Source organism: Neodiprion virginianus, chromosome 4 (genome assembly GCF_021901495.1).
Source record: "Neodiprion virginianus isolate iyNeoVirg1 chromosome 4, iyNeoVirg1.1, whole genome shotgun sequence".
In the NCBI taxonomy this organism is placed as follows: domain Eukaryota; kingdom Metazoa; phylum Arthropoda; class Insecta; order Hymenoptera; family Diprionidae; genus Neodiprion; species Neodiprion virginianus.
In genome coordinates this window covers 6,294,916-6,309,639 of record NC_060880.1, presented here as the reverse complement: position 1 = coordinate 6,309,639, position 14,724 = coordinate 6,294,916, and the positions used below count along the sequence as shown (strand labels likewise).

Sequence of the window (14,724 nt, the reverse complement as noted above, 5' to 3'; positions counted from 1 at the left end):
TTTGTCGAAATTGAATATACGATACGATTATCTGATTAAAATAAATGGGAAATAGTAAAGCGTCCGGAAAATCTGTTAACAAGTGATATTTTGCCGTGGAAATTGGATGATAATTTTTTTTTATTCTTTTTTTTTTTTTTTACTACCGGCTTCACTTGGTTCAGTCTGTATTTCGTATTTTGACGCTTTTTCGTATTGTTTTATACCGGACTGTACGCCTTAAGAAGGGACAGAGGAAGGCTTGTCCGCTTACCCGTATAAATTTTTCACCCACGGTCACCGCCACGAGCTTCGGGGATAAAAGTCAAAGGTCACAGCAGCGGAGTAATTATGTCGGGTGTCGGATATTGGCTTTTTAATATCGAGTCTCTCGCTGTCCGCACAAATACGCGGGCAGCCGTTATACGAATGCATAATATACGCGTGGTAAAGTGGATGTTCCAATTAGGTGCTGACAGGTTAAGCACCAATTATCGACCCTTTTATCTTTCGTGTTAAAAATTATCGATAAAAAATTGCTCAACTTTCAATCGTAAGAGTCCGACAATGATTGGCTTGTCAGATAGAAGTCTGAAGGACGGTAAATTGTTATTTTTTTTTCATATTTCACTCCGACTTATTATACGTAATACAAGTACTGGAAGTGTTTCATAGTGAAAAGACAGGCTGGTATAATTGGAACATTATTATCATTGAGATATCAAATTTGACACTGCTGTCTTTCACCTTCTAACTTTGTTGAATTAATTATCGATCAATTCATTCATATCTATATTGCATCGTTACATTTTAATTCAAAGATCTTTGGTTTCAGGCGAAATAATCGCGTAGAGAGAAAAAAAAAAAAGAAAAGAAAAAAGAAAACACCTCACACCTATAATTTGACGCCATAAAATCGAAAACCATTTAGCCATTCTACGTACTAAACGTGTCGATTATATCATCGCCATTTGAATATTTTTCATCATTTTTTCCGTCTTCTGTTTCTTGGACAGGTTTGTTTTTTCAAATGTGCAAACTGTAGAATATAAACACTCTTAAATCCAAGCCGGGTCAAGTGTATAATGTAAAATACAGTTACCCTACCTACTCGAGTGAAATACGGTACCTATTAAAACTCAAGTCTGGAGTTGCATGCTTAAATTCGGTGAAAAAAACCTCTTAATAAATCCAACAAAGCGGAGTCAATAAGTCTCGTGACGCACTCGCGACGTTCTTGACGTGAAGTCCGATAATAATTTTCCAAACATTTATTATTGTCAAATATCTTGCGTACTTTGTAAACGCTTTATTTAACTTTAGAAAAGCAGGATTTCACACAATTCAATATTTCCAGTTTTGCGGTTTTCTTTTTTTTGGTTTTTTTTTTAACTGATTTCTTGTACCTACTAAAAAGTTTTCCTCTTGCAAATCTGTTATTTTTATGTTTTACGTTGGTGCAATGAACGACGTAGAAGAATCGCGATCGTAAACATGACTGAGCTCGGTTATTTCAAAATCGAGAAAAATAAGCCTATCGATTCATAACTTTTCTGAAACGTCTTAATAGATTTTATTTAACGCTTCGATGAATCTTTCAAATTGAGACTAATTGTAAGCCAGCAAATTTTCGTCTAATTTGTCTGAATGATTTTCGAAAGTTTGCTTATAAAACGATGTCAAATAAAACTGTGAAAAACGAACATTATTTGCTGAGGGGTGGGTGGAGGGAGGTTTACACTTACATTTCGATTCCATTGAAAGATGACATCTTATTTGTTTATCGGTAATTGGCATTTCTGAAAGGAGTAAGATCACGGAGCAACCGGTGAGAATGGCGGATGAGAATCGCCATATTCCGGAAGGACCTCGAAGACGTAGACTTGGAGTCTCGAATCAAGGATCATGGATTCTAAACGTGAAGTAAAGGGTCCGCCAGTGGCACGCAACGAAGACCCGTGACGTATCGCGTAGACCCCTCGGCAGCATCTGTTGCCCAGATTAATATCTGAGGCTCTACTCGGGTTAGTTGGAAATAGGCTTTCCCCGCCTCGCTCATACCGGGTGATTCTAATTATTTTGCTCGCTGGTTCGGGGCTAAGTTGATAACGTGACGCAACACTCCGCGCCTGCTGCACCCTGATAGCGAGATATTAATTTATAATCACACTATAATTTATCACCGTGTACATCGTGTATATATATATGTATGTATGTATGTATATATGATATAGTAACGCATAACCTTATTATAGGGTAGGAAGATTCGTGAGCCGATGAATTTTCGCGTCTATCTACAAGCGGAACGTGTCGAATTCGTCTTTCTTTTTCTACTGTACGTATATGTCAGGGTGTTGGGTGATAAAATAATTTGCGAATTTCCGTTGTGGTACCCTCGGTAAGGTTTGTTTGGGTTGAAAGAAAGATTCTCTCCAACGATTAGCGTTCCACGTTACGTCAAAGATGGCGCTCGTTAGATTTTTCAATTTATTTGTTAAAAGTAACGTTTTTCAAACGTAACGTACAACGCTCTTGTCACGGTGGAAATTTGCAAATTATTTTTTCGTGCCACACCCCAGCGTATATCAGACGTATAATATTTCGATTGACTAAATTTCGCGATTGGTCACCATTTCCAAGCAGCCCAAGGTTTCCACGCAACGAGGATATTTATAATCAATCTACAATCGAGGAATGCTATTTTCGAGTTATTTAATCGGGACGAAAAAAATAATAAATAAAATTAGGAACCTGTGCGATACTTTTTTTGGAACAATGCCGTGGCCATTTACGGAAAAAAATTTAAACTCACCAGTATCGCCATTTTTTCTACAACACATCTTTTTAAAATCATCTTATATTTATCGACGCTGTATTTACAGTTTTATTAACGAACCGCAGCTGGAAGGTGAGATCGATTCTTATTTATTTACTTATCACCATCCTGCTCGATAAAATCGCTGTCTATTTTCAGCGACAAGTTGCCTAGGAGACGTGATTATTTTGCGAGTTTGTTTTTTCGTACGAATTGACGGAGACCACGAAAGTGTCTCGTGCCTTTCAGTGACGGTCACAGAATCTACGAAAAACTTCGTTCATAGTTAAAAAGAAAGGAAGTTCAATTTCATGAAGTAAATCCAGAAAGTAATTCATTTGACGTAAAACGAAGATTTTTTTTCCAAATAAAACCACAGAAAATTTTCACGATTAGCGATGAAACCAAGTGTCGATTGATCTGCCCGAGAATGGCGGCAATTATACAATACCAAAACCGTGTAACTCGATAATATAAAAAAGGGCTTGTTCCTCCTTTCCGTTAACAGGTTCAATATTCGTCGAGAGTCACCACCGGGAGTAAATTGGTATTAACGTTCTCTAGGGCACGTTTTGGGTGAATTGGATTTATCACCGGATCAATGCTGAATACCCCCCCCCCCCCCCCCCCTCCCTTTGAGTTCCATCCGGGCAACAATATCGGATTGTCGGATACCCAAGTAAACGTTTTAGGATCGGAAGAATTCAATTACACGTTAAAAACTTTTAACCTCTGAAATCGCAAGGTCTCATCCTCGTCCGATTCTACACGTAACGTGGGAGTATTCTTATCTGAAATTAGAGTGTCGAATCCAGCCGGACCTCCGTCATTGACCTTACCGATCCAGCTATCATACGTTCGGGTTCTGCATCGTGCAGCTTGGCGAATTTGTTAAACGTTTCCTTTCAACGAATGACCCTTCAACGACTTGCTCTCTTCCGTGGCTAACTGATGCACATTCCACTTCGTTAAACGCATGATTCGAGACTCCTTGCACAAACAAACACACACATACACACACATACACAATGTTTGAACGAACTTGGCGTAGCGAAGAAGGCATGAAAGAAGTCAGACACCGTAAGCAGGCTTCCTTCTCTCCACCATTACCGGGTTAATTAAATCTTTACCATCACCTGGGGGGCTGTACTCGGTACTCGGTATTCGGTACTCAAAACGAGGACTCCGGTAGGCAGCCCAGGGGTTGAGTACTGGAGGGTAGAAAATCAGGAATTTCAATAATACGATCCGCTTTGCTGGAGTAGAGATTGAATATTTCCTCGATGAACAACCGCTGTAACCCAAGAGAAGCAAAAATACAACTGTCTCGATACGGTATTCCTGTTTTACTGTAGCGTACTACGTTGAAAAATGTCGTGTTCTTTATTACACTTCGAATGAACTCGTTTCGAATTTGATGACAATGGTTTCTACTTTTCATACACTTTAAGAGTTTTCCGATGCTTGCAACTTCGTTCTCTCTATAAAGCAACCTTGGCGATCCTCTGCGATTGAGACTTTAAAACAGCTCATGGTAGTCGATATCCAATCAAGGCCTGATTCGAGATACTTGAGCATACGATTAAATATCACGAATCAAAGAATGGAAACGGTCGCTGACAGGTGGGCTATGATTATAGCGGATGAATAGAATCAACAGGTTATCAAATTTGTCCGAAGGAGATCAAGGGAGATTCGAACGGTTAAAGCAGATAAGCGTATTGCCAACATCACCGTACATATTTTTAAATACAATTAGTACTGGTAGTCCTGACATATTCTATATACAAAATAAAAATGTATGTCGAATAGTCCCATACAGGCGACTCCTGAAGTCGATATTGGAATTGGAATCCTATTTTAAGTTATTGCAGTGTATTTTAAATCGGTGCAATTGAACATAGAAGAACTTTTTTAACACAACGATGCCAAAGGTTGTCAAAAATGTGTGAAAGCATGATCGTAACAAAATCTTAATCCTTTCTGCCTGAAATGGATCGATGCTATGGACGATGATTGACAAACTGACTATTCGAAATCCTTGATTGTGAATTTATTTCCTATTGTTCAGTAATGTTAAAGCTGTTAGCATGCATGCAATGATCGATATTCGAGTACGAGCCTCATTTGATCTTAATCAACATATCACGGTACAGCCTTTTTTACTTGGTGAAAACCAAAGAGCTAGCTCGCATTAGTCGATCATTATTTACCATAAGCGTGCATCAATGTTAGGAAAAATATCAATTCCCTCCCAGAATATTTTGACAAGCTGCATACGACGCCTGAGTTCAGGGTACGATAAATATATAACGACAAAGTAATTTGTACTTTTATGTTAACAGAATGTGAATTATTTGCATCGCCACTCCGCCAAGAGGTAATAAATTTGATTTAACTGTTGTTGATGAGCTTCAACTTTTCGCTTACCTATTCCTTTTCATTATATTGGGTGTAACCTTGGGTTACTTAACGTTTCCAAGAATGAATAATCTAAATGCTTACGTTAAAACTGCGAGACAACACGAATCAGTATTCGGGATCTATCAGAACGATAAGGAAACTGGGCAAATATCATCAAGATATTCGTACATTCAGTGCCTAATGCAATTTGAACAGGTGAAACGATAAGCTTTATCATCCCATACATAGAAGAATACCGTAAGTAATGAGCATGATCGTGTAAGTTCGTACATTGTTCACGCTGATACACGGAGCCAAATAAATCATTCGGATTGTTGGGAAGGTTACTGATTACAGCTAAACAGTTCGCCACTGTCGATTTTGGAATACGCGCGATAAGTCCAGCAGGCGTTCTTACCAGTTGACAGTTAGTGCCCGACGCGAATCAGTTAAAACTCGGTTGAATTCAACCGTGGGACCATTTTGACACCAAAGTATCAAATGACCATAAGCCATGACTCAAAGTTCGGGGTTGTTGTTGTCAAAGTACCCGTTGTGGCTACAATGGGTCGGTGCTTTTGGAGGTGAGTGAAGCCGAAACAATACCTCCAAGCTCCCAATAGTCGTTACAGCTTTCGTGTTCTGCAGTGATGTTGAAGTTGTTTGCGTGCGGCCTGTCGGTCGGTTGGGCCTCACCCTACCTGGCAAGCTTTACGAGTGGAACCGCCCCGTTTCCGGCGACAACGGACGAGGTATCATGGATGGCGTCGACTTACCAGCTGGGGAGATTCCCCGGCGCAATCCTAGGAGCAGTTGGCGTTCAGTACTTCGGTGGAAAAATAGTGATAATAGGCAATGCGGTCGTCCTGTTGATTTCCTGGATCCTGGTAATCGTGTCGAACTCGGTGCCCTGGATATACGCTGCCAGATTCCTCAGCGGACTGTGCGTTGAGGCAGCGAACATCTGCTACCCTCTCTACCTCGGAGACATTTCAAGTCCCAGTATAAGGGGGACTCTTATGGTCCTGGCAATCAACGGCTTGTCCCTCGGGATTGTAGCCGGATATGCGATAGGTCCTTACGTATCGATGAGAGTGTTTTCCGGCATCGGCGTTGCGCTCATCATCGGTTGCATTGTGATCGTTACACTGTTACCCCAGTCACCTTACTACCTCGTGAGTAAAAACAAGACGAAAGAGGCAGAAAATTCGGTGCTCAGTTACAACCGAAAAGCTGATGTCCAACTGGAAATGGATTTGATAAGGAAATTTGTCGCCAGGACGGAATCCATTACGTTCACCGATCGATTGCGAGAATTGAATTTGCCCAAAAATCGAAAGTACGGACTCATTTTAATCGCCTTGATATTCTTCATGCAAACATCCGGAATGAACGTACTGATAACTTACACGGAGAGCATTGCGACCAGAGGAATGTTGAGTTTGATTTCACCTTCCACGATGCCAATCACAATGGGTGGTCTGACCATTCTTGGTGCTTGGACGTCCATGTATTACGTTGACAAATTCGAAAGGAAAACAGTTTGGGTATTTTCCACAGCCGGACTTGCCTTGAACTTGATAGCTTTGGGGACGCACTTTTATCTTTTAGACGTCGGCGTTGATCCTAGCTACTTACAATGGCTCTTCATATTGTCCGTAAGCATATACGGTGCATTCTCCAGTATGGGAATGGGATCCATCCCGTATATACTCCTCAGTGAACTGTTCGGTTCAAATATACGAACACTGGCGATTTGCATATGTTGTTCTGTCGGTGGCCTCTCTGGATTTGTTGGTATCTACGGTTACCAGTATCTGTTGGAAGTCATTGCCGAAAGTTATATCTACTGGATAACTGGAGCTTGGGTGTTCGTAGCTCTCATTTTTGGCCTCGTACTGGTACCAAATACAAAGGGAAAAACACTCACGGAAATTCAAGACGTCCTGCTGGAGAATTAATTTTGCGGCATAAGGCGAATGCTTTGAAAGTTTCAGTCAAGCAAGAAATACTGACTTCCTGTTACAATCTTTTATAATGACAAAAAAAAAATCGATATTCAAAACATTTGCTTTCACCCTCTATGAATTTTTTTAGCAATATTTATCGCAATCGGTTGTTTGCAGCAACAATTCGAAGTACCTGCAACTTCATTTGAGCAGTAATTACTCGACCACTTATCATGAAAATAAAATATTTCTAACAAAAACATAATCAAAAAATGTATTATGAGGTAACATGTGAACAAAATGATCATCAAGTCTATTTCTACGTTTAATTGTCATGAAAATATTCAAAAGGAAATTCCAATTTAAGTATGTGTTTGAGACGAACTCTTTCTTTTCTACCAACCTTTTCCCACCTTGGAAATCACAAACAGTATTGACTCGCAATCGGTGTTGGACAGCATCCAATTACTTTTTGTGATCAATTACAGAAAAAATCTATTACAAATTACGATTGTACCGATTTTTGTACTAGGACGTAAAAGTGGGCTTTTCGCTACTCCGCGCATGCGCATTCGCACACTGACTTGAGCGTCGCAGGAACGGGTACTTTGCATACGGAAACATGCAGGAAAAGACGCGTAAACCGAGATCGCGTTATATCGATAATAATTGACGATTGGGATGAGTGGCAGGAAATGATGCTTAACCTGACTATAAGGTGCAACTCCGGTTGCTTAAAAAGGCGCGAATCGTTGAGCAGATAAAGAAACTCGTTGTACAATCACGAGCAGTGTTCTTAATTTCAATGCAAAATCTATTTTCGTTCAAATTGGAATTCCATCAGCGTTGAAATTACCACTAAGGTATTACAGATAAAACTTCTCGCGATAAGATGTCTGCATGGTGAGTGCTTGTCAACGAATTACGTGAAACACTCGTGCATCGTGCAATGAATTCGATTGAGACAAGTGAATGGATAAGAATCCGTATCGGATTAATTATATTCGCATATGTCGCGTTTTCGATAAAATCTACAGTTATAAATGCCTATTAAAGATATTTAACGAATACTGTATCCACTGGATTGGAGCGATCTACCGGGGTCGAAAATATCTATGCTTTTTCAAGTAACTAATGTTTATGTATACATAGAATGGACAGATGAGTATTATGTGATCGTTTTTGCGAGATGCGAAATAATCTCAATATTTCACAAATAAATAAACGCTTGTAATGTTTCTACAGTGTTCAACACGGGCCGAGGCGGGAGAGTAAATTGGAATATTCAAATAGTAGATGTGATAATCTGTAGGTTTGACGAGATATAATTCGGTAATTTTGAAGCCTTGATAATCGTTCCAAAAAGCAACGACTTTGGTCGATCAGAAGTGGCTGACGAATGACGGATTGAAGGCGGATTGAAAATTGCGTGAAATCAGGCTTTGCCGATCAACAAAGAACAAGAAAGATTTTATGAACTGTAACAGGATATGCACCTCGGGTTTTGGCTGTTTCATTCTTCTCGTATTTTGAAGATGGTTTACAAAATTATAGCACAGGACTCTATTCGGTAATCTGATTTCGCACCAAGTATAAGGTACTGGATCTGCGAAGCCTTGCCGAAAGAGTGGGAAGAGAAATACTCGGTACGTCAATCAGAAGGTAGGGTGAATTATACCTGACGGTAACAACTGATCAGCATTCCGATCTGATGATATGCCGTATTGATACATGCATATTGTAACGTTCTTGGACGTTACGGAAATAAATATGGATTCGTGAGTTTGATTATCAAGCCAAAATCAAAGGCGTAAATAAATGTCGTGAAAAAGCTTCAATTGCAGGATAGGTGTTTCTCGTTTTAAGTCTGGAACAAGACTGTTTTTACAATAATATTGGTTGACGCAGCAACCTTATTCTTTTGAAAGACATAAGAGGTTCATAAACGTCTTTTATCTATGATGACTACTAGATCATTAGAAAGGGGGCAAAACGGGTGATTTCACCCTTTGTAACAATATATATGGGGCATTCTACGTCAAATTAGCAGCCCATGTACCTCATCCCCTTCGATTCTGTTCGTTTTTTTAAGTACGACGTTCTCACCAATCCAAAAGGGTCTCGGGAATTTGTTCTGATTTTCTTCAACCACTGGTAAAACTTGCACAAAAGCGCAAAACTAATTACGAAAACGCCATTTTCAAAAATCTTTCGAAACAAAATTCACACTGATTCCATGATTCGAAATCCGATTTTCGAGCAACATACGACAATGAAATCTCAATATTCGCTAATTTTGTCGCAAGTTTTCAGTTTCTCCATGTGCGGAATTTTACTTGCTTTTTTATTTTGTTATATGTCTCGATCTAAATAGATTGCAGAATCGCAGAATCGGGAATAGAAAAGAGAACACACACAAGAGAAGGAAAAAAAACAGCTCCGATGCCGGCATGAAGAAATAGAAAACTTACGAAAAAAATATAATAAATATTAAGATCCCGGTATCTTTTTGTTCGTCTCAACCGATAATCGCGGCTGCGCTCATTACCGACGTGCAATCACCATGACAGTGTCTATCACGCTCTTACCATAAGTTCTTAGATCAATATCGATCCACAGAGTTGGCATCATAGAGTATAACATTACTGCGTTCATAATTCTTACGCAAAAAATAATCCTCGCTAAAGGAGGGGCCGGTCCTTCAAGACTTGGGGGTGTCTCATCGGACTTTTGTCTTTTTTATCCGAATAGTTCAAGACCATAAATAAAAATACCGCAATTGCAATAAGTCAAGTTTTTTGTAGCCGAATATAATTATCGTAACAGCGTATCAATGAATGTATTCATTGAAGATTATTGACGATCCTAAAAAATTCATTCTTACGGAGATTCTTGTATTTTTTTTTTTTTGTTTTTGCATTTATCGACGTACATATCGACCGATAATGGTTGCTGCGATCATCAAGATCTTTTTTTCTAGTATATTTGGTATTTACACGTAAGTTTGGAATATATTCAGCATTTTAGGACAAGAAAAACGTTTGTTCCGTCCATGCAAATTAATTATTTACGTATTGACGAAATAAAAAAAGACAAAAGTCCGATGAGCGCCTCGAAATCTTGAAGGACCAGCCCCTCCTTTCGCGAGGATTATTTTTTGATGCCCAAGTATAGTTTGAGATTGTGTAAAGCAGAAAGAAAATTATCGATTTATTTTCAGACAGTCTAATATATATATATACATATATATATATAGAATAGGCTGCCTCGCACTCGTTCTTCGGGATATAATTCGAATTGCAGCATTACAGCATACTATGGAACAAATAAGCTGTCATGATAACATGCAGCAATTAATATTCGGATCTTGCATGACAACAAGATAAGAGATATCAATGAATCTCGTTTCAAGATTTACTGCAGGTATGATTCATGCAGTCCGTGTGTTAGAGCCAAATACAAATGCACACGGATTTTTGAACAAGGTAGCTGATTCCACGATCGAACAGCATGCACCAGTCGACCTACGTTCACTTCACATCACCCACGACTCTGGCCCGCGTTCGACCTGACGAAGGTGTTGGAGCCAACGTGAGGTCTGAGTGAAAAAATCGATCGGGATTAGATATTGCGAGGACTAATTTTAACACCACGGTGGCCGACTACCCGTCGATATGGTAAACACCTTGATTGCATCCTGGCGAAGCTACCCGATGTGGCTGCAATGGGTCGCTTCGATAGCGGGTGAGTAAAAGTGATCGACGAGAAGAAACATTCACATCGCTAATTGTGGATATTCGTGTTACTCAGTAATGTTCAAGCTGTTCGTTTGCGGGCTCTCCCTCGGTTGGGCCTCGCCCTACACCGCGCAGTTTTTGAGCGGGGATTCACCGTTTCCCGCGACAACCGAGGAAGTGTCCTGGATATCATCCATGTTCCAACTGGGCCGAATACCGGGCGCAATATTGGCAGCAATTGGAGTCCAATACTTGGGAAGCAAAAAAGTGCTGATCGGAAACGGATTGGCATTTTTGATATCCTGGATTTTGTCAATCGCGGCTTACTCTGTGCCCTGGCTCTATGTGACAAGATTCATTTGCGGAGCTAGCACCGAGGCGGTGAATATCTGCTACCCTATTTACCTCGGGGATATTTCTAGCCCCGAAATTCGAGGCACCGTCATGGTCCTGGCGATGAACGGCTTGACCATAGGTTCCATGGTAGGCTTAACCATAGGGCCCTACGTCTCGATGAGAGTTTACGCTTACGTGGCTCTTGTAACGACCGTCATATTCCTTGCGATGATGCTGTTGCTTCCGGATTCACCGTATTACCTTGCGAGCAAGAAGAAATTTGAGGAAGCAGAGAAATCCATTCTTGCTTACAACCGAAAGGCAGAAGTCGACAAGGAGGTGAAATCGATTAATGCATTCGTCGCCGAAACGCAATCGATGAAATTCAGGGACAGATTGCGGGAGTTGAATTTACCCTGCAACAGAAATGCTACGATGAATTTGGTATGGTTCACCTTCTTTGCCCAATTCACCGGAGCCAACCCCATATCGGTATATCTAGAAACAATCTCGACGAGAGCAATGCTGACTGTAATATCAGCTTCATCGATGCCGCTTGTAACGACAGGTCTAAGCATTTTAGGCGGGTGGCTGGTAACGCTGTTTGCTGACAAATGGCAACGGACGGTAATGTGGGTTGTTTCAAACGGCGGTGCCAGCTTATGCATGACGGCCATGGGACTTCATTTCTATCTTCTGAATATCGGCGTGGATCCAAATTCGCTGCAATGGTTGTTCATTTTGTCGATGGGAATGTCTGGGCTATTTCACAGTGTGGGAACCACTCCCGTACCTCACATACTACTCGGCGAACTTTTCGGGGCTAGGATACGAACTCTGGCCGTCTGCATCTGCTGCTCGTTCGGAGGCATCATCGGCTTTCTCTCAATATACATCTACCAATATCTGATCGACATCGTGGACGAGGCTTACGTTTACTGGATACTGGCAGTGGTTGCCTTACTCGCTGTGATTTACGGCGTCGTTATGATGCCTCCGACGAAGGGAAAATCTTTGACAGAAATACAGACTGAATTGATAAGGAAATAGTATCCATGCAATGGGTAGTTGTTAATTCTACGCCTCCAGGTAACTCCTGCTTTTCTAGATCTCCAATAATCTCTTTTAGACCACTCGAAGTATTCACATTAAGTTTGTCGGTAACGTGGCGATTTCTGCACCAATATAAAAACAGAAAATGCATGGTCATCATCTGAAATGAGGCTCTCGTTCAATATCTTCCAGACACTTCATAAAATTACGTACGAGTGATAAATATAATTATCGTAAGACGATCGGTAAAATCCAGACTAGGTATTTTACTGTAGTCGAGTGGCGGTCAAAATAGGCCCCTGAAGAATGGAATAACGTTGGACCAATTTCGACAACGCAATTTTTTTGTATCTGACCTGAGAATAAATTTTAAGCGTTATCGACATTTTTTCAATCTCCACTCAATTGTACAGAAGGCCCGTTATGTTCGCCTTTCCTCTATGTAAATTTGACCACTCCTCGAAATTATTTCTGTCGTAATAATTACTTTATAAAGTTTCGCTCCTTCTCAAATCTTCGAGTGTAAGATTCAATGAAGGTATAGAAGTTTCCACATACCATAAAATTCTGAAATCTCTGAAATGATTTCATAATCAAATCTTTAGTTGTTGATATAATAGTAATGTATTTAAGTCATTCGAATGAATGTAACTTTCAATATGTTCCAAAATGCCGTCAATTGTACGAAAAAATCATTATCACAAAAAATCTTACCGTTGAAGTGAAATGGAAAGAAATATTTTTTGTTGATTTTTTTAGTGGCCGAATGCATTTTTTTTTATTACAAAAACAGTCGTAAGTGGCCATTTTCATTGTGTTAACGACCTTGGCTTTCACGAAATTTACACCTACCGAAAGTTATATCTACTGTATAACTGGAGCTTGGGTATTCGTAGCTCTTATTTTTAGCCATGTACTGGTACAAAATACAAAGGGAAAAACACTCACGGATATTCTGGACGTCCTGCTGGAGAGTTAATTATGCGGGACAAGGCGAATGCTTTGAAAGTTTCAGTCAAGCAAGAAACACTGATCTCCAGTTACGATCTGTTATAATGACAAAAAAAAATCGATATTCAAAATATTTACTTTCATCTTCCATGAATTGTTTTAGCAATAATTATCGCAATCGGTTGTTTGCAACAAAGATCCGAAGTACCTTCAACACCATTTAAGCAGTAATTCCTCGTCCACTTATCATGAAAATAAAATATTTCTAACAAAAACATAATCAAAAAATGTATTATGAGCTAACATGTGAACAAAATGATCATCAAGTCTATTTCTATGTTTAATTGAGGAAATTCCAATTCAAATATATGTTTGAGACGAACTCTTTTTTCTCTACCAACCTTTTCCCACCTTGGAAATCGCAAACAGTATTGACTCGCAGTCGGTGTTGGACAGCATCCAATTACTTTTTGTGATCAATTACAGAAAAAATCTATTACAAATTACGATTGTACCGATTTTTGTACTAGGACGTAAAAGTGGGCTTTTCGGTACTCCGCGCATGCGCATTCGCAGACTGACTTGAGCGTCGTAGAAACGGGTACTTTGCGTACGGGAATATGCAGGAAAAAACGCGTAAAACAAGATCGCGTTATATCGATAATAATTGACGCTTGGCACGAGTGGCAGGATACGATGCTCAACCTGAGTATAAGCTGCAACTCCGGTTGCTTGAATAACACGCAAATCGTTGTGCAGATACAGAAACTCGTTGTACAATCACGAGCAGTATTCTTAATTTCAATGCAAAATCTATTTTCGTTCAAATTGGAATTCCATCAGCGTTGAAATTACCACTAAGGTATCACAAATAAAACTTCTCGCGATAAGATGCCTGCGTGATAAGTGCTTGTCAACGAATTACGTGAAACACTCGTGCATCGTGCAATGAATTCGATTGAGACAAGTGAATGGATAAGAATCCGAATCGGATTAATTATATTCGCATATGTCGCGTTTTCGATAAAATCTACAGTTATAAATGCCTATTAAAGATATTTAACGAATACTGTATCCACTGGATTGGAGCGATCTGCCGTGATCGAAAATATCTTTGCTTTTCTAAGTGCCTAATCTTTATGTATATGTCGGCGTATGAGACATATCACCGAGCAGACAATTCAGAAGACGTTGTTAACAGTCCCACCGACTGCGCGCGCAGGCCAAACAGTCCCACAAGATACTATATAAAGGGCCGCGCCGGCTGATGAGGCACTCCGACTTGAACGCTACACGAAGGCGTTCAATATAGATAACCATTGCCCATACGCCGTGACTCGATTAAGCAGTTTTAGTTTGACTTACAATAAAGGCAAATTCGGTTGGAACAATTGGCGGGTTTCGACATCATGAAACCTTCCAGACCCTTTCATGGTGATACTCCTACCATGCAACGAACAGACGAGTATTATGTGATCGTTTTTGCGAGATGCGAAATACT

At 40.0% G+C, this 14,724-nt stretch overlaps 4 protein-coding genes across 8 annotated transcripts in view; 3 read left to right on the top strand and 1 right to left on the bottom strand.

Moving 5' to 3' along the window:
- The window catches only part of LOC124303796 (uncharacterized), a 119,510-nt gene that overhangs the window by 65,353 nt on the left and 39,433 nt on the right, over positions 1-14,724 (bottom strand). The window lies entirely within an intron of this gene.
- The window catches only part of LOC124303779 (uncharacterized), a 64,849-nt gene that overhangs the window by 29,626 nt on the left and 20,499 nt on the right, over positions 1-14,724 (top strand). The window lies entirely within an intron of this gene.
- On the top strand, positions 5,516-7,530 carry LOC124303790 (facilitated trehalose transporter Tret1-like). Its single transcript, XM_046761453.1, has 2 exons — positions 5,516-5,781; positions 5,846-7,530. Exons 1-2 carry the CDS (start codon positions 5,712-5,714, stop codon positions 7,156-7,158), a joined length of 1,383 nt encoding a protein of 460 aa, XP_046617409.1. The 5' UTR covers positions 5,516-5,711; the 3' UTR covers positions 7,159-7,530.
- Positions 10,625-13,605, top strand: LOC124303789 (facilitated trehalose transporter Tret1-like). Its single transcript, XM_046761451.1, has 2 exons — positions 10,625-10,890; positions 10,957-13,605. The coding sequence occupies exons 1-2, from the start codon at positions 10,821-10,823 to the stop codon at positions 12,267-12,269; spliced, it is 1,383 nt and encodes a 460-aa protein (XP_046617407.1). The 5' UTR covers positions 10,625-10,820; the 3' UTR covers positions 12,270-13,605.

What these genes read in the sequence shown, in the direction of transcription:
- LOC124303789 (XM_046761451.1), top strand. Translation starts at nt 10,821, where the DNA reads ATGGTAAACACCTTGATTGCATCCTGGCGAAGCTACCCGATGTGGCTG. An exon ending in ATGGGTCGCTTCGATAGCGG is followed by an intron (nt 10,891 to 10,956) that starts GTGAGTAAAAGT and finishes CGTGTTACTCAG; the next exon opens with TAATGTTCAAGCTGTTCGTT.
- LOC124303790 (XM_046761453.1), top strand. Translation starts at nt 5,712, where the DNA reads ATGACTCAAAGTTCGGGGTTGTTGTTGTCAAAGTACCCGTTGTGGCTA. An exon ending in ATGGGTCGGTGCTTTTGGAG is followed by an intron (nt 5,782 to 5,845) that starts GTGAGTGAAGCC and finishes CGTGTTCTGCAG; the next exon opens with TGATGTTGAAGTTGTTTGCG.